This window comes from Filicampus tigris, chromosome 9 (genome assembly GCF_054856515.1).
Source record: "Filicampus tigris isolate MCC_2025a chromosome 9, RoL_Ftig_1.0, whole genome shotgun sequence".
Classification (NCBI taxonomy): domain Eukaryota; kingdom Metazoa; phylum Chordata; class Actinopteri; order Syngnathiformes; family Syngnathidae; genus Filicampus; species Filicampus tigris.
Window position 1 is genome coordinate 12,890,469 of NC_141225.1, and position 24,557 is coordinate 12,915,025.

At 42.2% G+C, this 24,557-nt stretch overlaps 2 protein-coding genes across 3 annotated transcripts; both read right to left on the minus strand.

Annotated features, from left to right (window-relative positions):
* Positions 1 to 481: 481 nt before the first annotated feature.
* sec61a1a (SEC61 translocon subunit alpha 1a) lies at positions 482 to 11,217 on the minus strand. Of its 2 annotated transcripts, none has more exons than XM_086041302.1 (12): positions 11,068 to 11,217; positions 5,321 to 5,388; positions 5,168 to 5,233; positions 4,495 to 4,573; positions 4,272 to 4,403; positions 4,092 to 4,201; positions 3,003 to 3,156; positions 2,753 to 2,913; positions 2,455 to 2,652; positions 1,945 to 2,136; positions 1,766 to 1,842; positions 482 to 1,533 (listed from the first exon to the last, which is right to left on the minus strand). In XM_086041302.1, the coding sequence occupies exons 4-12, from the start codon at positions 4,553 to 4,555 to the stop codon at positions 1,347 to 1,349; spliced, it is 1,272 nt and encodes a 423-aa protein (XP_085897428.1). In that variant the 5' UTR covers positions 4,556 to 4,573; positions 5,168 to 5,233; positions 5,321 to 5,388; positions 11,068 to 11,217; the 3' UTR covers positions 482 to 1,346. The 2 variants fall into 2 exon arrangements, with proteins under 2 accessions (XP_085897428.1, XP_085897427.1); XM_086041301.1 differs by lacking the exon at positions 11,068 to 11,217 and adding an exon at positions 5,984 to 6,156.
* Positions 11,218 to 15,647: 4,430 nt separating this feature from the next.
* Positions 15,648 to 21,846, minus strand: LOC147142016 (inositol hexakisphosphate kinase 2-like). The gene is made up of 5 exons (XM_086041012.1): positions 21,246 to 21,846; positions 18,554 to 18,785; positions 18,314 to 18,477; positions 18,030 to 18,205; positions 15,648 to 17,308 (listed from the first exon to the last, which is right to left on the minus strand). Exons 1-5 carry the CDS (start codon positions 21,457 to 21,459, stop codon positions 16,703 to 16,705), a joined length of 1,392 nt encoding a protein of 463 aa, XP_085897138.1. The 5' UTR covers positions 21,460 to 21,846; the 3' UTR covers positions 15,648 to 16,702.
* Between the last annotated feature and the right edge of the window lie 2,711 nt (positions 21,847 to 24,557).

Sequence of the window (24,557 nt, forward strand, 5' to 3'; positions counted from 1 at the left end):
TGGTGCATTACCGCCGCCAACTGGTATGGAGTGGACTCCGAGTTCACTCCTAAAGAGGAAAAAGGAAAAGAAAAATACATATAGTAATTTATTAATTTCCCTCACATATTGCAATAATCTTATATTATTTAGTTTCTAACAGTTTCGAAAATTCTATACTATTTAGCGTGTCACGTGAGCCAACATGGATAGGCGTATGCAGTCCTCATTTGCAGTCACAAACCCTTTTTTTAATTTTTTTAAAAAGACGAATCGTTCCCTTTTTCCGAATTTATTATTGATCTAATTAAAACATCCTGTAAACATGACAGATAATAACCGCTATAAAACTGGAAGTGACTGCTCCCTATTGTCACCTGGGTTTTGTCATGGTACGTCTTTTTCCAGTCCAAGTCAGTGGCGCCTCCTACAATTTAATAAATTACCTTACAAATTATCGTGAGCAACAATGCAGAAATAAATAAAAAAAAAAAATCAGACATTCTTCCAAAGGCTTTTTTTTATTGCAAACGTTTTTCTATAAGTGTTCTAAAATGGTTTCATGTTTTATTTATTCCAAAGATTTTATCTTACACTTAAAACAAATTCCAACACATAGTCTATGTACACAAAATAAATTATCTGCCGAGGGGGACGGGAAAAAGGAGACAAAATGTTTCTCGAAGCAGACAATAAAAAAAGGAAAAATGAAGAACATGAATATGAACATGACCACTGAGTTAATACTGCAGCTCCTCATGATTGCCTTTTATTAGAAAGGCAGGGATCTGTTTTGAATGGTTCATTGGCTGACAAAAGAGCAGTTGGATTTCCTGACAGACACAAATGTAAGACTCACATCCTATGTTCTTCACTTACATGATATTCTATTAAAACGTCCACAGGAGCACCGATTGGGAAAGCACAGTACTTGACTCCATCACGCCTGACACAGTTCCGCTTCTAATATGCACCTTCTTTAAGTTTCTTAGCTCATTAGGGAAAAAAGCGAAGTGGAACAAGAATGCATAAGCTATGTGACAAGGTTGAGTGCTTTCATACACACAGCAGGTATTGGGCCACCATCATCCCAGCCAAGTATGCCCGCATACTGAAGTTCTATCATGTCAGTCGGGGGAGTACTGGGGAGCATTTGAATTGAATTGAAAATTGAATCAAAAAATTCCAACTGTCAAGTCTTTTGCGTTTGTAGATAAGTGGAGGTAGCACAAGTTATGTCGTCTCACGACACCTCATTTGATGTGAGAATCCTGGACGCCAAAATATCCTGAAGACGGAAAGCTGATGATGGGAGTGCTTCACAAAGGTGTAAAAAATATACAAGATGGTGGCGCTGATAACAGTCCCTAAAAGAAATAGCCCCCCAGACTGCCGACTTCACTTTGCTCTTTGACAAAAATCTCAAAGTACTGATAAATGATGGTGACAGCCAGCAGGATTCCCGTGCCAGAGCCGATAGCGCCGAGGAAGTCAGCCATCACGGATAAACCGCCGATACACAGCCCGCCGAATGCAGCTGCAGTAGGTATGTATCTGAAGCGCAAAGATAGGGCAGGAAAGGAGAAAAAAGTTGAATGAATACTTAGGAGTAAAATTCTGTCATCTAGTAGAAATACAGGAAAATGCCACATTTTGAGTTATTTAAACATGTATCTGTCTACGACAATGGAAAAAAAAAAAGGGGGAAAAAAAACAAACACACTAGCTGATGTATGTAGTGTATATGCGGATGTAATGCGAAAGGGTTTTTCAAATAGGATTTTACCGGTTTAGTTCATGGACCATAGAAGTCTCTCTGTGTCCCCTCATCACCATCTGCTGCTCTTTCAGCTGTTTTGCCACCTGCACGACAAAGAACGTTATTATTGTTATGAGTCAAGGTGAGACTGGGACAAAACATGCTTGTGGAATTCACTTGAAAAGGACAGGGAAGTTTTTTCTTACATCTTTTGCAGAGGAGCCTGAGACTTCGATCCAGGTTTTGGAGAAGAAAGCACATGATCCGAGCATGAAAGCAATATAAATAAGTGCGTGGACTGGATCCTCTAGAACTGAGCCAAATGACTCAGGTGGGGAGAGGTAGTAACAAAGACCGCCGACAGGATACGCCCGAGCTGGACCACCACTCGAAGCGTCCTACAAAACACAACAACCATTGTTGTTAACCCATTCACTGCCATTGACGTATTTATTTGTCTTTTCACAGTCCAGCCATTCAATCCCAGGAATTTATTTATTTTTTCAATTTTGTTCAAACAATAGGGTAAAACAGGGTCTGAAAATGTCTGGCAGTGAATGACTTAACAAACAAATGTCCTGTTATTTGTCATTTCATCAGTATTGTGTCAACATCAATTATGCATTCGTGAAATAAAGTCCAAAACGCCATTCTGACTGAATCACTGCACCCAGTCGTGTTAAATGTAAAAGCCGGAGAATAGGCCGTGTACTTACAGACCACGTTCCCAGCAGATTGACCAAGAAATTCCCACTAAAGCGCGTGGAAAGCATCTGGGATATGACGTACAAATTGGAGACCAGCGCAGACTGCAGGATGATGGGAATGTTGGAGGTGTAAAAGAGCTTGATGGGGTACGTGTTGTACTGGCCACGGTAGCGAGCGGACTTGATTGGCAGATCCACTCTGAACCCCTGCGACGGGAGGCGAGAGGTCAAGACATCTTCTGACAACACTTCCTATGCATATGTTAGGAGCTAAGGAATAGGTGAACACATAAAAAAAAGAACTCACTTGAAAATATATGACTACAGCAAAAACAAAGACTGTGGCAATGAGGTTCATCAGGTTGGGCAGGTTCTGTCTGTAGAAGGCCTCTCTCAGGGCACGCACTTTGTCCGTCCTGGTTGCCAGCAGATGGAAAAGAGCGATGATTGCGCCCTCAAATTCTGTGCCTGCAAACGTCGTCGCCATAGCAAGCACATTTAGAAAAACAAGAAAATAAAAACACATAATCCGCACTTTTCTTGCGGTTTCTTCTTACCTCTGCCAGTGTTCACGGTGGTCGGGCTGAAAGCCTTCCAGACGATCGTTTCACAGATGTTGGTTGCGATGAACAGTGAGATGCCCGAGCCAAGACCGTAGCCTTTTTGGAGCAACTCATCCAGCAGCAGCACGATGAGGCCGGCCACAAACAGCTACGGAGGAAAGATATGCAGTGTTAACCTTACACTTGTCTTTTTAAAATAAAAACACACCTTGTTTGTTCAGAAGTCCAAAACAAGCGCAAGACTATTTAAATTATGTCAAAAGAGGGATTGGTATTGAAGTTGTCTAAGTGTAGTTTGCTTTCAGTGATGTAGAGATTTGACTTTTAATATTTGGTTACCTTATTTAGACAGATGAGTGAGTGAGTGAGTGAGTGAGTGAGTGAGTGTGAGAGTGAGAGTGAGAGTGAGAGTGAGAGTGAGAGTGAGAGTGAGGGTGAGAGTGAGAGTGAGAGAGAGAGAAAACAAGACATCCTACAAACATTGTATTATGGCACCATCAGGATTTTCTGTCTACTGAATAATGTTCAGAAGATGGCAGTAAGAGGAAGTATCGCTAACCAGTGGACAGATGAGCTCATCTGGGTGATGACAACATGAACGTCAGTAGGTACAGTGACTTCCTCTCTCTCTCTTTTTTTTTTTTTTTTAAATCCATGCAGGAGCAGCATTATTTTGACATTGAAATTACAGGTTCTAAATATAGCATAAAAGCAAACACGCACCTTCTGAAACTAGGGCCAATTTAACAATCGATGAAGATAAGCAGTTCTGATGATGGATGGATAGATGGATGAAGGCTGAGACATTTTTGCCAGGAGAAATAAATTAACATGATACGTCCTAAATTGTTTAGTTTACTACTTTAAAAAAAATTGTTCAAATTGTATCTAATTATGATGAAAGCACATCATATTCCTCTGATGTACATTTAAAATATCAGCCTTAATAGAGTAAAAGGTGACCCTGTAAGCAAATGCAAGTGCATGAGAAAAGCACTGAAGAAAAACAGCTTGCTTCAATGTGAGTCTGAATTGCAAAAAGTCTCTCCAGTTCCTTTGTCCTCATCTTCAAGTTAGTCATACCTGAATGATGATGAGCAGACAGATTCCAGCTCCCATCTCTGAGGGGTCACCATACATGCCAGTCATTACGTAAACAATAGCCTGGCCAATGGTGATGATCATTCCAAACACTGAAAGGCATTGAGATGGATAAGAAGCCTGTCTTGACGTCAGTGAAAATAAGAGTAGCTTTTTTTGTACATTTCTGCGCTCCATTGAAGAGGGCCCTGTCTTTGGGCGTGTCTCCAACTTCGATGATTTTAGCCCCAGCAAGCAGTTGCATGATCAGGCCAGAGGTGACAATAGGGGAGATGCCCAGCTCCATCAATGTGCCTGGGGAGGATGTGGCCATGTTAAACAGCGAAGCAGTCACAAGTGTGTACAATATCTTGTTTTCTATGATGTGCTCATAACAGACACATACCTCGATTTGAGGCCAGAATCACTCTCATCCAGTAGAACGGATCTGCTGAGTCTGATGACATGATCCCAAAGAGAGGGATCTACAAGAAAAGTAGTATACATTTCGGTTATGCATGCTTTGCTACTACACACAAACAAAAACAAATGTTGAAGACATGTTTATTTAATTGTAGGTACACAAAACGTTATCAAATTTAGTCAACAGGTATAGTGAAAATGAGGATGCTGTAATTAGTTAATTTATTAAGTGCTGTAGTACACAACATCTGTTGGCAGTTGTAGAACTACACTGCATCATATTTAGAGGTCTTGTTAATATTACCATCTTGGGTGAGTAAAAAAGCTCTCAGAAAGATGCAGCGCAGTTGTCATTGCAAACTACAGTACAAGTTAAATTTCACAAAATTTTTTGAAAATGATTTAGTCATTACAAAATCAATGACAATGTATATCCACAGGCCGAACTATTAAATGCTCTTCGATTAGATGGCACAAGATACAATGAACCTGTTGCCATTCATACAACAGTTTTTAATGTAAAACATGTGCTTTTGGTTCAACAAACGTTGGGAAACAGCGGCTTAACCAAATGTATTTCTCATATTATGGGCATTTTGAAACATGTGACAAAACTATCGGTGATCATGGTTAAATTACAGAAAAAGTCAACTCACTTGGCAGCAAACCAGGAAGATGAAGAGAGTGATGGCTGTCCATAGAACCTTCTCCCTGAACTGGATCTGAATAGAGGCCATCGTAACATGTTTTTCAACACACACTGTCTCAAGAGGAATTTACAGTATAGTGTCTTCTAGTCGAACACTTACCTTTCTTTCGGGTTTTTGGATTTCTGGCAAAACTGCGCAGAATGGCTTGATCACTTCCAAGAATTTGACTGAAATCAAGCAAAGGTGAACATTTCTCATTTGATTTGAGCTGCTCATCAGTGAGACGTGGCAATGAATGAGGGGAGGATTTTACACTACGAGGAAGACTCGACGCTGATAAATGTGAAAATCAAAACAATACTGTCTTAATAACATCACTATTCAAACTACCCATAAGCCCGACTGCATTACAATTCTTTCTTTACAGCAGCGAGCGGATGACGAACATCAGAAATTGCCAATGGGACGACGGTGGTGTTATGCGTCGTCATCACTAACTTCCCTGTCAATGGCTTGGAATGAGTGGCTAACAAGTTAGCGTCGGACATTTATCGTCAGCCTAACGACATCACTCGGGTGTATTTATCATCACAAACCATGAATACGTTGTTAAATCAAACAGTTGCGCTGACCCACCATACAGGTTCACAAGCAACATGTGCAAAAAAAATGGGCAATATTTCTACGAAGCTAGCTTGCAACGCCAGCTAACATGCTAACGTGCAGCGCTTCTTCGTGATCGTGTACTAAATTAAGCATTCACAAACAAACCACGGACCAGAAACTATGTTAAACACAGTCAAGCAACAAAAGGATACTCACTACCCATGGTGTCCAAAAGTCCACCTGATGTGTCCTCTATTAACACAGGTAGCCCACTACAGTACTCAACCTGGGGACTGGGAGACGCCGGGAGTGTGTGTGCGTGTGCGTGTGCGTGTGCGTGCGTGCGCGTGTGGACAGTGGAAGAGAAAAGAGAAGACCAACAGACACGTCACCACTTCCCGCGAGACAAGTTTCTTAAAGGGACAGTACACCAGGGATGGCAATACATCGGTGCTAGGGGGTGCTGTAGCCCCGTGAGAAATCTGTAGTATAGCTCTAGTTAAACCCTACGCATAGTGCGTATACTGTACTGAGTTTAGGAAGACATTATACATGTTTGAAGAGAATTGGTGAAAACATTTGCAAAGAACGATAACTACTAATGGCTAAAATACCAAGGAGCAGTGGTGCCTAATGTGCTCCAATTTTAGTTTGAACACTACAAAAATCTAAAATATTATAAAGGAGTACTTGCCTTATTACTAGTCAGTTGGTCAGTTCATAAATGCACATTATTATTTCCAATTTTAGTTTGAACATTACAAAAATCTAAGATATTATAAAGGAGTACTTGCCTTATTACTAGTCAGCTGGTCAGTTCATAAATGCACATTATTACCACAGCACCCATTATTCACTATAAAAGAACTTTAGTGTCTTTGTTCACATAAGTGGTTCTTCGCAGAGCCGGACATTTTACTACAAATTGAGCGTCCGTTATTCATCATCCGTCTGCAGCGTGCGTACCCTTTCGTCATTCGTCAATTGCCTTTTTTCCGGGGGTAAAAAAAAAAATAGTACAGACTACACTGTAGGCCAGTCCGCCTCTAATTTAAAACGGACGTCCATCTGCGATTCTGACTAAACTTTCACTAGCACATGTGAAAGTATAAGCAAGATGGATGATGAAGATGAATTAGCATCCATTTTTCCAGGTTGTAGGGGTGGTATTTGATTGACTGTTGACAGTTGAACTGGGCGTGGTTTCGGGACATTCAGCCAAATGTATATGATAGACTGCAGACAGCATTCGAGAGTGGTTGGAATATTTTTTTTAATTATTCAAATTTGACAGGGTTCTTGGCAACACACCTGGTGGTGTGTTAAATTTAGAGGACATTTATTTGGACTTTCCAGTAACTTTTCAATTTTACTTGTTTAGAATGGAAAACTACAGTTACAAAGAATCAGCTCAACGTGGCAAAATACGATGATGACTGGTAGTATACAGATATGAATATGAAGCTTTGTGTGTTATTTCCTCTGAGCCAGGAGACGGCAGCAGAGAACTGTAAATGAAATGTCCAGCTCGGAGGCTTGTTATACCGTTTCAGCTGGATTTTTCCTCAGGCTTTATTGAGCCAATGCACTTGTTTTACATGTGCCAAATCTCACCGCACACTACTAAACACAAATCTTACAAAACGTACGATTACTGAAATAAAGTTGATCTCGTCTCAATTAATTCTTAATTTTACATACTCAGTCTGAAAATCGCAGGAAGCCATGACTTCTTCTGTTGTACGAATAGCAACAGTTAGCTGTACAAGTTTACTGTACCCTCTCTGCATTATAAAGGTAAAGCATTTAATTACTCTAAATTGCCCCAAGGTGTGATTGTGAGCGTGGTTGTTTGTTTGTCTCTGTGTGCCCTGCGATTGGCTGGCAACCAATTCAGAGTGTCCCCCGCCTACTGCCCGAAGACAGCTGGGATCGGCTCCGGCACGCCCGCGACCCTTGTGAGGAGAAGCGGTACAGATAATGGATGGATGTATAAATAGTTTTTGGACAAATTAAGGGAAATTTGCAATCCTGATGATCTCTCACGGCACTATAGGGATGGGAATCTCTGGAGTAGGATGAGTGCACCTGCAAATCTAGCGGTACAAATGTGTCCAAGTAATACTTAAACGCACTGTCTGTCAATATCTTTGTAGATTTATTCTATTTTAGCCATGCATCAAATGTTCCACATAACACTGTATCAACTATTGCCATCCAAGTACCAACTTCTAACAGCTACATGCAAGACAAAGGCAAGTTCGTACAACACTTTCTGAGGAAAATGATGAGTATCACAGTTTCTCCTACACAAGTCAATACAGGAACATGTTCATTTACAATGATATCATCTCACTTATCTTAATTTCTTAATGACAAAAATCTGTCAGCACGTGAACTCAAAACAAAGCTGGTTGAGTATCTCTCTCATAATTCAGGAATACAACAAACATCTGTCTTTTGGAGAACTTCCTGGTATCAGAGTGTGGGAGACACACTAAAAGATCAAGATTAAAAGGTATCATCTTTTGTCAAGATGGTTTACAATGATCATGAAACAATGTCTGCTTACATTTTTGATGCTCCTTACATCTTCTCAGAAGTTTGATAAACAATGCGTCATTATAACAACAACAGAACCTTTGATTATTACAACATTAAAATTGGTTTACAGTACTTGTCATTTTTATTCTGAGGTGGACTGTTTTCGAATGGAACAGCTGACCTGTTTTCTGAAGATGAGCCGTGATTGGTTGTTACCTGAGCCCTGAGTAGTTGTGATGTCATTTTCAGTCAACAGAAATGACAAAATGGCCGCCGCCTGAGATGGCTAAAAACGGGTGGATTTTGCTGATTAACTCATATTCCGCAAACGCAACATTAATCAGAATGCCGTGTTTCAACTAGTCGGCCTGCTGGGAACATATTCTTGAAAAAAATATGTTTGGGTTGATTTCTACTTTAAAGATTCATTTTCCTTGTGGGACTTCCCTGTTAGTTATAAAACAAATTCCAGGTCTCTTTTTTTGGGTCAAGTGTCCACCCTAAAAAAAATTATTTTCTGCATCAGACAAAGGAGCTTTTCTGTTTTTACCTGCCTTACTGTACATGTGATGTGCTGTGCTTTATCGCAAACAGGCAGATGAGGACAGGTGTGGAGCTATGACAGTGGTTACATTCCGATGGCTACACTTCCATGGGAGACAGTTTGAGGGAGGGTGGTGGTGGCAATGAAACGAAAACGAAAATGAGTGGGAGCAAGTCACAAGACCATGATTCCCAGCTGTGTGAGTCACTTCCTGTCAGGCTCTCCTTTCTCTCTTTCCAAGCAAATAATTTGCGCCACATATAATGCATGTTAGGAGTCAATGGTGAAGTTTAGTGGTCTTAAACGAGTGGACCAGTGGTCTTGCGATCATTATAAAGATCCAACAGGAACATTTTGTCCACAACCTCATTCTCAATCACTAAAGAGCCTTAAATCCCACTTGTGAACTTATTTCATGGCACGTACTGTAAGTACAGAACAGCTTAAATGTACTTCACAATATAATATGGATGCATTTGTACTCAGTTCTGAGTAAAACATGACAACACCAAAGAGCTGTTTATTTCAGTTTCCCTCATAAATGTTCATAAATCATCTGTGAAAGAACGCATTAAGGCTATGTACAATGCATACTTGGACATTATGGACAAGTACATCCAAAAAAAGTGGAACATAGTAGTTACTGCTACAGTAGCATTTGTACTTTTAAAATTTCTTCAGAAAAGTATGTAACTGTCTGGCCACACCTGGCTTTGAGCACATGCCGCCATATTCTCACCAGTTGAGTCGAAACTGCTAGGCTAAAAGCCTAGCCGGTAGTCAGCCAGCGCCCCCTTTAAAGAAGTCAGCCCAAACATGTATATTTCCAGAATATGTTCTGGAGATATGTAGGCCCACTAGTTGAAATACGGCATTCTGATTAATATTGCGTTGGTGGCATATAAATTAAGCAGCAAAATGCACAAATATTTAGCCATCTCAGGGGGCGGCCATTTTGTCATTTCTCTCGGATGAAAATAATATCGAAATTGCTCAGGGCTCAGATAATGACCAATCATGGCTCACCTGTTTTCTGAAGCTTAGCCATGATTGGTCGTTATCTGAGCCCTGTGCAACTTCGATGTCATCTTCAGTCGATAGAAATGACAAAATGGCCACCCCCTGAGCTAGGTAAAAATGGGTAGATGTCCCTTATTCGACAAAGACAATATTTATCAGAATGCCTTGTTTCAAGTAGTGGGCCTGCATAAAACATATTCTGGAAAAAATATGCTTATGTTGACTTCCGCTTTAAGGATTCTGAGGAGTGAGGTTTGTCTAATTTACATTCGCACAGGGAAAGCTAGCATGTGTTATGTTTACATTAACTACACCACTAATCCAAACAATTGATCAAATTGTAAACCCACACATGCCTTTGAGAGTTATGGTGCCTTTGAGACTTCCCCCAGAAAAAGTTTCTTTTTTTTCACTGAAGTTCATATTTACTTTATGTTGTGCTGTTAGGAATGTATATTGGTCAAGCTCCCACATTTTTTTCTGATCGGATTCTGATCAGGACAACAAAGGTGCTCCATAGTTATTCTGACCCATAAAGACTATTCAAAGGCGGTTTCTATCAAGCATTTGGTGGGTATAAATGTTTCTGTGACGTTGACAACTAGTGGCCTGTCATTCTTTATACATCCATTTTCAATTATTTGCAGGCTCTTGATATAACATAGTACTTGTCTGTACTGGCATCTTTTCAAGAACAAACTTTACCGTTTTTGTTAAGTTGCTCTATGTCAGTGCCAGTACCACTTGTCAATGTACTCAAAGATTCCAGAGTCAGCTGAATGAAAATTTAAATGATCAGCAAAAAGATTATAGTTGCTGAGTAAAATACAGATTACAGTCAATATCATTCACCAGTACTCACCATAGGGACACACCTGTGAAAAATGTGATGACCACAAAGGGCTGATAATAATTAAAAAATAACTATGCCCTAATGGTAAAGAGGTATTGTACTTGAGGTCAATTTATGATGGTGCCCAATGTGTTTCTATTGTAGAAATGAAGAGATGTTCAATTTGGGACATTAGAAATAAATACATGGGTTACAATATGTACATGTTGGCTGATTGTGTCCTATTGACATGCAGCAACATCTGCACAGACTTACAATATTCTTATGAAACATGTGCAAAAGGCCAGCTGACACCTGTATATTGCACCTTCTGTTAACCTAAGCTCCTTGCATACTGACCTTGAAGCTGCCTTTTTTCAGCATTTTTACCAGCTCACTATATATAAACTACCATGCAGAGAGAGGCTTGAAGCTGACCCAATTTGCCGTCTCCCGAGGTAGTCACAGGCATAACAGAGGCAGAACGTTGCCTGCGTGTGAAGTTTAACACCCAAGACTCATTTTGTGGTTAAAAAGCAGCAGCGCAGATGTTGCCAACCATCTAATTATCTCAATGGGTGGAGTCGCAAGGGCTGCATGAGCGTGCACTGCCCTGCGTGGCGGTAGGAAGAGTGCTGGGAGCTGGGTAATCGAATCTGCAAACATCTTTTGAGTAGCAGTATTTAGTTTATATTTGACTCATTTAATCCCACTTGTAACGTGAAGCATAGAGTGGACATTTATGGTGATTGTAGTAATTCAGCCACGTAGATCGGTTCATTTTTTTTCATGCGACAATGACGTGACGTTATCTTTAGCGACGTCTCCATGAAAGCTTCGCCTCGTCATTACCCCCAAAACGGCCAAATGTTACCTCCTACTGAATCGCTTCAGTGTAGAAATGCCCCGACACGATGGACCACATTTACTTTCGGAAACACTACGTCGTGAGTGACGTCGTCTCTTCTTCTATGCCTGCGGGTCACTTTGGCAACGCATATGTTCACACACTAGACACATCAAGGTCGGATTTAGCATGAAATGTGAAGGCTAACACACACACACAAAAAAAAACGATTTTACCAAAACATCTGAATTGAGCATTTCTCCTGCGGTGTGAACCTAGCCATAGTTACGCCGTTCACGAAAATAGAGCCCTATAACTGCAGCTCTGTACTGTAACCCACTCGGCTTTCATGTAATTAAAAAGGTGTTGTTTTTACTGAACCACGCTGCCAACAAAACTCACTCCAAAACATTCATGGGCATTGAGCTTCACTAGAGGGAGTGTGGTGGCATGGCATGGAGGAAGTAGAAAAAAATATGTGATGATTTAATGCAGCCATTTTTTACCCACCACAGAACAACAACAAAAAAGCCCCATTCACAGAGAAAATATTCTGTGCGACAAACCAAATGTAACTCCCTTGTCAACTGTCCTGAAATGAAAATTAGCCATCGAGTTTAATCCGAATAGTACTTTGTACTACAGATGCACTCTCACTCACTCCTGTCCTGTCTTGGCCTGGGTTAGTTTCTATCCAACCAGATAGATTCTGCGGGACAATTGAAGGTACTTGCAATGTCATGTGCAATAAAATGTATCCCCCCCCAGCCTTTTCTGTGGTTTCTGCTTCAGAACACACATCATAATAATCATCATCAGGCTTTCACATGCCTACACACCCATTCACCTTTGTTTGGGATACATTTTTACAAAGTAGGCCAGCAGCTGGTGGGGAAATGTTATCATGGCACATTTCAGTGTTGCTTTTATGTTTGTTCTGTCAAGAAAACACAGATATTACAGATATAGGCAAAGAGGGATTTGGGATGTTTAGAATAAATAGGAAAGAATTGAGCACGCAAAATCTCAAAATGCTGGAATACGCATGAATAAATAAAAATGATGAACACCAATAGTGTGTGTACATGTATCTGATATGAAAAAAAAGTCATTATTGAAATCCCAAACTAACAAGTGTCTTCGTGCTCTTAAAGCTGTCCTTTCATCTGTGGTGACATTATCCCATTCATCTCTTGTTTTCATTCTCTGTTAGAATGTTGTTAGACAGGCCGTGACATCATGCCAACACTACTTTATGTCAAGTTGAAGTTGGGTCAGGCTCTTAGAATTTCTGAGCGCACCTGATTAGATGTCCAACAGACCAACGTGGTTACGAGCCGCCAATAGCTAAGCAACAATTAGATAAGTATTTCCACAACCTTTGAACTGTGATGACTGCCATCGCGTTTATGCACACAAAACCATGTGTGCATTGCTGTCCCACCCGCTGTACACATTTACATAGATACGTATGTGTGTCCTTTGATCCTTGTGAAAACGTTGACATAATTTCAAGAGTAGACTTAATCTTCACAGAGAAAAGGCCTCTCGTTTGTGTAAATCAATGCAAAGGTCGGGTGGTTAACTCCTAGCGGTAAAAAAAATACATACCTATTGAAAATGTGTCATCAACAGATAGTAAGATACACTTTTGTTTAGGCAGACCATTCCAATCTTGTGTCTGACTAAAAATAAGTATGCTGCTACACCCCGGTAAACAAAATACGTCGATACATGGACATCAAACTTGACCCTCACTTGTCTCATCTGAGTCAATATGATAACAGTAATGTGCCTTGCGATATGAGTGGAATTCATTCAGCGGCCATGCTTGTTACTCAAAACACGTGTATCTCAAAGTATCGTTTGCATTGAAATGAATGGAAATGCCACTAATTCGTTCCAGCCGTCACACAAATTCTTGTGATGTGTTTTTAATGAGGAAAATTACACTCTACAAAATGTACTTTATGCAACATTTACTAATGACATAAGTCAAATACAATGTTTTAAGCAGTTTGTGCATCATGATTACCGTAATTCATTGCAACGCCTTCTGTTCGTCAAGTCTGTGCTTGACTTGGCAGTATAATACAGTAATGAAGAAACAAAGAAGACTTTGACAACTACTAGGACTCAGTAAACTGCAGTAATATTAGTCATATTTTACAGAGGTTAAAGAAAATATGAAAATGTTTTGATACGCCGCTTGTGTTCAAATATTGCTAAAAGTGCTAAACATCACTAGCTCATCTACGTTTTGTGTTAGCATAAAGCTAGTGGAAGAATTAAGTTGTACAATGTTTGTTTTTTTAGATACACCGTGTAGTTCCTTTTGTTTTATGTTTAGTTTGACAGTAAGCTTCAAGTGGGCGTGGCCTCTAACAACTTGAAGCCTACCTCTGCTTCCTGTCGAGATGAGTTGAGCTCACTGCCCATACAGCTCTCGTATTTCTGCGTTCTGTTCACAAGACAAAACCAAAAAATCTGCCGAACGATGGCTCAGCTCGAAATTCACATCAATGGGAAATGTAGAGTGTTCAATCATTTTTGGGGAATTAGTGAGAAACGTACACGGAGGAAACCCACTTGAGGGCGATATCATTCAATCTCCACACAGGAAGAATTTTAGAATAGAATATTAGAAAAACATTAACCGTGGTCTGATTAAAAACCTCCACCCAGCGAGGCCTACAAAATGCAACTCGTGGCGCTCCTCATGAAGTAGCCGATGTGGATATGTGTGTGCAAACTACCACGTTTATTTCCATGCGTCATAAACTAGATGATATTACTGTAATCACAAAGTCACTTAGGCCATGGCCCACACCATCCATTGCGCTATTTGAGTTCAGCCAAGCTTTACTCGTTCCTCCAGTGTGTTGCATAACAGTCAGAGATCCAGAGGCTCCAAATCTGATCACATTCCAGGAAGTCTGTCAGATTAGAGTTAATGCAGTTTTCAATTCAAGTAAATTTGTTAAATTATGCAAAAACAACAGGATGCCGCTTGGGTTAATGAGGCTGAAGGTCTTGATAGCTGTTGCTAGACAGCTGTCTCATTCTCATAAACAAACATGCACTTCATACAGTAACTATGACTCATGAAACATTTCAAATATTAGGATGCTCAAGAACGTCTGGTCTCACTGGACTGGTCCATCCCTTAGGTCACATCCCCGAGTGGCCTGGTGCATTTCCGTTGTGTGGCGTGAATTCCTCTCTCGCAGTTGTTTTGGGGTTTGTGTTTTTGATATTTGCATGTTTCTTTCCCATTTTGTTTTTCACTGATTTTGCTTCCACTTTTGTTTCTCCGATTGCAGCATTTTTTTTTTCAGTTGTTTTGTGCACTTTTGGCTTTGCGTCATTGCTGTGTTAGCAGCGCATTTGCACATCAGCTGCTGTATAAAACACTCGCGAATAGCCAGGTTTTAATGATTGTTTTTGCCCACAATGGTCATTCCACTTGCAATGCCGTGTAATTAAAGAGGGCTTAATGAAAGTAGTTTTGTACCCGTAACAGGCAGTTGAAAGAACTCTACAAATGACAGCACACAAGACTCACAATGCATTCACGTCATACGTACTTCTTCCAGTGCTGGAAAACCTACTTTAAAAAAGATAAATACCATTCCATAGCTGAGCATGTTCTTTTCTCCAGGTTAAAATGTGCTGTAGGTGTGTGTGTGTGTGTGTGTGTGTGTGTGTGTGCTGCCTAACCTCTCCTAATGCTTCCTGCTTGAGCTGGATGCAGCCGTTCAGGTTTTTCACATTGCATTGTATAATCTGAAACCTTGCACAATCCAGTCTGCGATATCGCTCCAGGATGTAAGCTAATCATTGTGGGCGTAGTTTGGGCTGGTGTAGACGTGCACTCCTTCACACTGTGGTACAATTGACTTACGCAGCTTAGTATGCAGCTATGTGCCTAAATGCATTAAGCCTACATCATTAGAAACAAAACATTTTCAAGACATGCACCGTGCTGTCTGTGGATGACAGCGTTTTGTTGCTTTCATGCATTCCGCTCATTTCGTTTAGCTCACGTTAACTCCTTCACAAAAACGGTAATAACCACGCAACAAAAAGCAACTCCTTACCACAAATGAATGTCTTTATTTTCAAGACATCGCTAACACACAGGTATACAAGTGAGACTTTCAGCTCTCGCAATAACAAAATAAATTCAGTATAAGAAGAGAACATACAAGAGTGGTTATTTGGAATGTGATTTCCCCCCCCGCCCCATTTTCAACAACCCATTCAAATAAAGTCTCTTGGTAGCTAGTGAGTTCATATTGGAAAATTCTCTTTAAGTCCACGTTTAAGGAATGAGTAGGAGAAAGTCCACATTGAAAAACCACATTGGTAATAATAAAAAAAAGTCATTTTCTTGTCATGTCTTTTGTTTGCAGGAAATTAAGTAAGAGGGGACCTGTTGGAAAAAGGCAAAATCTTCTTCTGTCGCCATCTCGTATAAAGAGTCAATCAAAGTGCCTGACTGCACACACAGAGCACGTTTCTTACAAACACAAACAAAAACACAAAATGTCCTTAACAAACTGTTGATTGCTACAAGGCTGCTGACCTAGCCAGCCGAGGTCAACCCTTAAAAGTCCCTCCCCAGGTTATTAATGTGCTACTCTCTTAGGGACTGGCAGCGGTAACCGCACTCCCCTAAAAACACCAAAGAAACTCACGCCACAGGTAAAGCACCATGTCAGACTCTTTGAACTACAGTACACTTGAATTTCAACCATCTAGCTCGCCGTTCCTCTCTCGGAGAGGATGCACAATAAAGGAACCTGTGTGTACCACGGCAGGAGGGGGAGTGTCCAAGGCTGCTACAAGTCTTTGTGTCTGTTGCCAGACCACAATCTCCGTCCTCCTACTGTGCGCTAAAGAAAAGGAGCAGTCTCAAAGAGGAAAAAGTGCGACGAAGGGCTCAGGCGGCCCCCGTCCTCTGGCAGGTGAGGGCGAGCGGCGCGATCCGCCGCGCACTCTCCCTCTTGACCCCGAGGTTCCCTCCAAGCAGGCGGGGAGGGTCGCACCTCCAGGACAGTTGCACCTCGGAGCAGCGGGGTGTCGCCTCATCGGGCTCAATTCCCCAGGCTTGAAATTCAGAACATGCGCTCTCCGGTGCGAGCCTCAGTCAGTGCTGTGATCCTCCAGCTGGGAGATGATGGTGATCAGGTTCTGCAGCCCAAAGATGAAGCCGCTATCCTGGCCTTCGTGCACGACGCTGTCCTCCCCGTAGTGGCGGCACGTCGTGTGAGCGAAGTCGATCATGCGCACGTCCACGGCGGGGCCGCTGGAGTCCGCCGGGCTGTGGGTGGAGCGCCCGCCGCTGCTGTTGTTGTTGTTGTTGTTGCCGCTGCCCGCGGCCCCGCCGGCGCTGCAGCCCGCCGACGACGAACGAGGGAACCCGAAGGCGCCTTCTTCCTCCTCCTCGTCAGACAACTCATCCTCATCCCCCTCCTCTCCCCCGCGGTGTCGAGGGCGTGAGTGCGTTCTGGGGGGGTTTCCGTCATAGATGATGAGCAGGGAGCTGGAGTAGAATCGGTACGACTCGCAGGACTCCAGGGCGGCTTGCATCTCGCGGAGGCGCTGCAGCACCGGGGACAGCAGCTCGCGCCGCAGGCGACGTCCATCGTGGAAAAACTGGTAGAGGGCTTCCTCGAAGCCTGCGAAGGTCAGCTTTCGGCCGTGGTATTTATTCATGAACATGAGCTGGCCGGAATCTGACTGGTACACCTGTGGACATCAGAGCGAAAAATGAGAACAGAATCAAAGACGCGGTCCGGTGGTACCTTGACTTCTGCGTTCGATTCGTTAGGCTATCATGCTCGAAAATCAATTTAGTCATATCAAGAACTAGGGCTCGATAGTTGACTAAGTCGACCACAAAATTAGGTCGACGCAACATTTTTGCCCCGAGCTTCACTGCACCATCCGATTACTTGATTATTTGTTGGAATAATTGATAGGATAATCAATTCAAACAGATTAGATAGTGACAGCTAGGGCTGGACATTTAATAAAATTCAAAATCAACATTTCATTGTAGTAGAATTTCATTTTAAAATGTTCTCAATTGTCCCATGTATTCATACCAACACCCCAAAACCAGATTTCATCGCTTTTAATTAATAAAAATAGTCATATTATATAACAGCATGAGAGAAATGAAATACCAAGTAGTTTTTCAGTTTAGAAGTTGTTTTAAACTGTACTTCCTCTACTACTCTACTCTTTTTTTTTCTGTCCTATTCTACAAGAGGCAGAAAGTGCGTCTCTCCTTGCCCCCGTGTGAGGGCATTATGGTACCTTAATGGCTTTTTTTTTTTTTTTTTAACCAGTTCACTCAAGCGGGGCATAACTCCAATTTTGTCTCAAAACACCCCAAAGTCGCAAGTTAACAATGTATATAAGAGTAACTAGAGCAGAAGCGAGGGTTCCTCGGTCTCGACTTTACCTGCATGCCACAGAGCCGCACTCCTATGGAGGCCGACGTGCTTTGTTGACACTTGCGGATCTGATTGGCTTTCTTCTCCTCCGATGCGTCGTCGCCATGTTGGCGGGTCCCCATCTTCAAGTCCAAGACGCATGGTACTGTGTACCGCCACGTTAGGTTCTCCAAAAGGATGAACTCTGCGGAAGCGAGTCAAGGAACTCACAACAACACAAGACCGATACGACCAATGTGCTGACTATGAACAAGGACAAGTGTCGCGTTCTGACAGCAACATGGAAGGATACTGTATTGGTTGCGGTGCTTTGCATTGTCCTTCATCCTCTGGAAGTGCTGCTGGTGACATTTGAGACTCCAGGGATTGTGTTTGATCTGCGGCACCATGTTGCCCTTCTCTAGGCTTAGGTACAGGACCTCGGCCTGCTGCTGCGCCTGGACCTCGTCACGGTAGCTACAAAAGAAGGGCAAGGTCAGCGTTTGCGTCACAAAGTACGTTTCCCTTCAAACGCGCAGCGAGGCAACTTTACCTTAATATCTTGTCATCTTTGCGGCTCTGTCGAGCTCTTTCTTTGCTATAGTTGTCGTTCTCCAAGTGCAAAGGGGATTGCTTTTTGTTGCTCCACTTTAACATCTTGCTCTTGGGCTCGCAGTCGGTCGAGGGGTCCTTGTTTTCCAGGTCGGCCGATTCGCTATGAAGAGGGTAGGCAATGAGGCACAGGTTGCCTCCTTCGTCCTCTTCGAAACTGACCGACACTACGCCTGTGAAAAGGAAGACAGGATCGCTTTTAAACACAGGACCTCTTGTGGAGTGTCATGACTACCACTGTGCAAGGTAATTTCCATCTTCCAAAGGAGGTTGCTCAACAATGAACAGAAACATGAAGAAAAAAAAATGGAAGGACATTCTCAGCAATTATCACACACACGCCTTTTATACAAAAGACTTAAAGGTGCATAAACAAAAAGAGCTAAACTAATACACGCAAGCTGAGCCAATTAAAGAAAAGACACACAAAAGCTGAAGTTTGTCATTTGAAGCACATTTATTCAAAAACTCCAAATCAAACAGACAAGACTCGCTGAGCAAAAACACAGCTCATGCAGTTATTAAACAATACATACTCAAACTTTTACACAGCCCCAATTGAGTAGAAAAGCTTTCATACTTTATTCAACTTGAAAGTGTGTGCAAAATCTGAGGTGAACTTAATCCAAAGAGAAGGCTTTCCTAACATTTAATATTTAGATGCAGACCCAAAGAAGGTTTTGTGGAAGGTTTCCCGGAAGTACATCGCACAGAATACACATCATGGCTGCTGATGTAGATGAAACGCAGACAGGGTGAGGTCAATACACCGGCAGAAATATGGACGTAATGTCCTACCAAAGAGCAAAACGCTTTCACAAGATAAGGCGGCCCTTTTGCAAGCTATTGCATTGCTTTTGAAAGCTTCTGCGTGTTAAAACTGCGGGCCTGAGGACCCAGCAGCCACGCCGTTGCCCGAGCTTGAGGCGTGTCTGACATCATCCGTGCTGACATCAGCATCCTTAGGCCAATTCGCCTCCTCACCAGTGCGGCCCCATGGAGACCTGCACAGTCATTGCCCCACAATCGGCCAGTGTGGGAACTTGTGACTCAACTGCCCATTATTCTCATGAAATGAATATATTGGCAGCAGAGATGGGAACCTGATGAATACGACGTTTGTCCTTGGGACCTTTTTGTTGCCAGGTATACACTTGAAAACAAGCGAGTTAGAAATGTTGAAGTACACCCAATGGCTTCAAGCGCCTTTAAAAGCTATACAAACGTGTTTCATCATTGTCACGTCTTAGCAGTATCAACTAGTCCTAGAAGTCTGCCGTGTAACTGCTCAGACGCCACACACATGATCTTTTTATAGTATCACGCTGCATTTCGGAGGAGTCAAATAACATGGATGTCTTACTTCTTTAACAGATGCTTTTGGACATGTAGGTCCGTATGTACTAAATGTCATTAGTCTAATGGGGCAATATGAGGTCTTACGTGGGTGATAATAATAACTAAACTACAATTAAAAGGTGTATGGGAATGAACTACTCGTGGATGTGTTAAGCGGTTACATTTAATATTAGATTGTGACTTCACATGCAGTTCGTTCTTTTAGTAAGATACTTATTTAATCTGCTTTTAAATGTCTGTTTTGTTTGTAAATGCTTTCAGATGTTTACTTTTATTTGTGTGAAACACAATGATTTACCATGTGTATGAAATGACTATAGAAATAAAGCTGACTTGTCTTGCCTTACAGACCCACTGATATGGTCGGAACTGAAGTCTTTCCATCAGTTGTGGGCACACAATCAGAAGCACTGACCTTACTTTCAATATTTGTTCCATGAAACTAGGGATAGACTGGCATTTTGAAAAATATTGGATTCAGCGGTGGATAAGAGATCAATTTAACTTCTGGGAATAAGTTATTTAAATTTTCAGTTAACTTCATGAAATGCTTTTGACCCTGGGAACTCTCTTGATAATTTTTTTTTTAATTTTTGTAAAACTACTTACTGTAGAAAACTATAGGGAGCTAATGCTTAAGTTTTCAGTTAACTTTTTAATACATGGTAATGACCCTGGTAAAACAAATATGAAACTCGCCTCACAGGGCCAGCTAGCTGGCCATCAATTTCTAATTTGATCGTTTAGTCAAAGCATAACTTGGGTCGCTTAAATGTGACTTACAAAAACCATTTGTTGGTCAACACCTCTGGTGAGGATGCATTTTTGTGTTTGTCATGGTACTGGATGATTCTGAACTAGTATGGTTTCGTGCTGCTATATTAGTTTTTATGTACTGATGGTTTATATGATTGTGTCATGATAGTGGTGTTACTATGAGGGTGGATTAAGTCGCGTGAGACCATACTGAAGGCCCGGCTACCAAATGCAAGGCCCGTTCCTGCTTTACCATTTACTGAGAACACGACTGAGGTCTTATCAGCTACAGATCAGACAACGTTTTCTAGAATGCTGTCTGGTTGTCACATTCTGTTCCCGAGCCCCTTCCAACGAATCCTACCGCAAACTATTCAAGCGAACATCCACGTGTAAGTGCAGCCTACAGATCGTTACGTAATGCTTTAGCATCCAGATGAGAAAAATGCAAGCTAGCTTGTCACCGCCATGCCAGACGTGTTCCGTTTTGGACACTCATCTCCGGGAAACGGTCTTACCTTTATACTGAGGGGTGAATTTCCTCATTTCGGCAGGGAGGCTCTTGTAAAACTGGTGCTCGCGGGGAATGAGCGGCTTGCAGATGGTCTGCTCCCCGAATCGGAGCACGCAGGAGTGTCCTCCCACCTGGTGCACGAAGGGTTCAAGCATCACCCCCTTTCCCGAATAGGGAGTCCCATCCGCCTGCATGAGGGCTTCCAGAGCGGGACTCATCCTCACTGCGCATCGGACATCTGAGCGTGGTGGAACCACGTCGCACGCGAGACGAGAGGCTCGGCCGCTCGCCTGGCTCCCTATCCTGGACTGGTTTCCTATTTAACCCACACGGGGGCGCTGCCCGTCGCCTGCTTGAGCGAGCTGGTAGTGGGGAAAAAACAAAGGCTGAACAGGAAGGACGGAAGCAAGAAAATCCTTTATACCCTTCGCGTCACCTGGCCTGGGACAGTGTATAGCCCTCTTCTGTATAACTATGTAGTCTCCGCGATTAATTTCGTGTCATCAAACGCTACGTGTGCGTCACTAAAGGCTGATAAAAACGTATTCGCTTGACGTGGACGTTCGCTGTCGCGGTACTGTGGCTCAACTGACGCACGAGCTAATGTCCCTGCCTGGTAAAGATCAGGAAGCCCCGCCCTTAAGCCACTCCTCCCTAGCAAGGATCAGCCAATCACGGAGGCGCTGCTGTCGCTGGGAGGAGACAAGACGTCTCCGAGAGGATCACGCAAACAAAGAGGCTGAGAGAGAAAGAAAAATAACAGGGGGAGGGGAGAACAGGAAAAATACTAGACACAAAAACACAACACTGAAGGCCTTTTTTTGGGGGGCTGTTTGCTTAGGTTGCAGGTTCTTCGCTTTTATTGCCCCGAAAACAACCTGCAGCTTGCATATAAGGTTTGCATTTGGTTTTGAAGAAAATAATATGTAAAGTGCCGCGTAGTTTGAGAGGTTTGCATCTTATTTTATTCTTAATTATTTTTTTGTGTTATATGTCATCACAATCCAAAAATACCAGTGTGGGCTGTGCATTTGGTACCTGGGCATTTAGTGGGGACTTACCAGACTCGAGCTACCTCTTAATACCACCACTATCATTTCACAATTATAGAAATCATCAAAAATATATGACGGTAAAAATGCAATACAGTATAGCAAAACGCAACTGTGCCACATGCATCAACATTAAAAATAATAAATACATAATTGTATTCTACGTCCACTGATAGTGTAGTGGTACACACGCCCGAGTTGTGTGCGGGCAGCGTGGGATCGATTCCCGCTCAGTGACAGTGTCTATGTGTGCCCTGCGACTGGCTGGCGACCAGTTCGGGGTGTAGTCTGCCTTCGCCCATTGACGGCTGGGATAGGCTCCAGCAACTCCCCGCGACCCTGTATAGGATAAGCAGTTTGGAAGATGACATAATTGTATTCTTATTAAATGTATTAATTTACAGCTCTTTACAGATGTGTTTTGCTAGTCAGAGTTGGCTTTAACAAGTTTTGCTCTGACCAACCAATCAGAGGACATTGTCCAACAATGTCACTATAATGAAAACAATAAATACTAATTTCAATATAATTGTTTTCCCATTTTGGGCAAAAGGAGATGACAGCGCATGACATCCTGTAGCTGTTTTCCAAGTCTGTGACATTAACATGGATTGAAGGTGAGGTCAGTGATGTTCTGCCTCATTTGACTCTATGTTGCATGCCATTGGCTACTTTACATGTACACATTTATCCGGATTAAATGCGTGATCGGAACAAAAATGCTTCATGTACACATCCCATTCGGAATGTTCTGACCCGATCAAGCTCATACCGATAAACATTGTATTCTGTGTCTATTGTTAATCCGATCAGCGCACATGAAAACACTTATTCAGAAATTTCTGAACAAATCACGTTTACCGCACACGTCTATGACGCCAGTATACGCGTTTCTGTTATTCCCGGAAGTTAGTAAAAGCAGAGCGAGCGAAAGACATGGCGGGCGCAAGACTGAAGGACAGAATTTTTACATTCACATACACTCCAGCAGGTAGTCATCCAAGAGAAATTCTAGGAATTGAAGAGAAAAACCGTTGGGAATAAATGACCGTTAACACAATTTCATGGAACAAATATAAGAATTTTTAGGTTGTAAGTAGGTCAGTGCTTTTGATAGTGTTGACCCTGACTACCCACCTGTGCAGTAGGGATATTGCATCTAAAAATACATTTCAATGGCGAATGGAGCACACTGCCTTGTAAAAAAAACATCCAGACCACTTGACATATTTGGAGTAATTACGTTAGCTTGTTCACATGTTGCCCACTGCATTTCACCAGAGCCCACCAGCAGGGAACATGACACACCGCCTCCCACAGAGGCCCCTCCCTCACTTGTGGTGGACCAACAGCCAACAGCAGAGCATGTACACATTGTAACAGTCCAACGTCTCATGGGAATTGTATGTCCAAATTGACGACCTTGTGAGAGTGCTAACGTAGTGGCTCACAAAGTCAGCTAGTTTGACCGTTTCACTTCCAGACATGCTGATCAGGCGCTCTGTGTGGTCACAAGCTGGTGGAGTGTTGTTCACTTTGTAAATTGCCTCATTAGATGCCCTATGCCCAGGTGTCAAACCCAAAGCCCATGGGCAAGATCTGCCGAAACCTTGTCGCAATTTTACTTGACTTCAGTTCAAAACAAGTCATAAAATAATCCAAATAAAATATAGGAGCAATGATGTAGTACGAAGGGGTAATATATAGGGCTCCCCTCACACACAACATAGAGCATTAGGTAAGGTTGATTATGCACTTTCCTAAAAAAATGAAGGTGTTGTTTCATTTTGAATGTTTTTAAATCTGTCCCTGTTTACACAAAATATAGGCAGTTTTGTTTGCGTTTGCATTTTGTCACTTCTGTTGTACCTGAGGACAATCCTAATGACTGTCCATGTTGAAAACAAGTTTGACACTCCTGTACATAGTTGCTTACTAATAACATCACGTTGCCTGACACCTTCACCCAAGCAAGAGAATTTCTGTATTTGGACGGATGAGTGTGTTTTTTTGTTCGTGGGCCAGTTCTTAAAAATCCTAAAAAACATAAATATAAAATGTATGTATTATGTTAAACGTCTTGACATTTCATTTTAAAATATGCGGTGTTCGTCCTGCTAATATTTAGCCAGTGAGCATCATGATGCTAAGGTGTGCTATGTGACGTAACCAGGAAACTTCCTGGAAGTGCTTCTGAACGTGTCGACCACATGGGCTGGGTCTTCTTAAGAATTCCGCCTGCACTTGTCATCCTGTTCCTATTA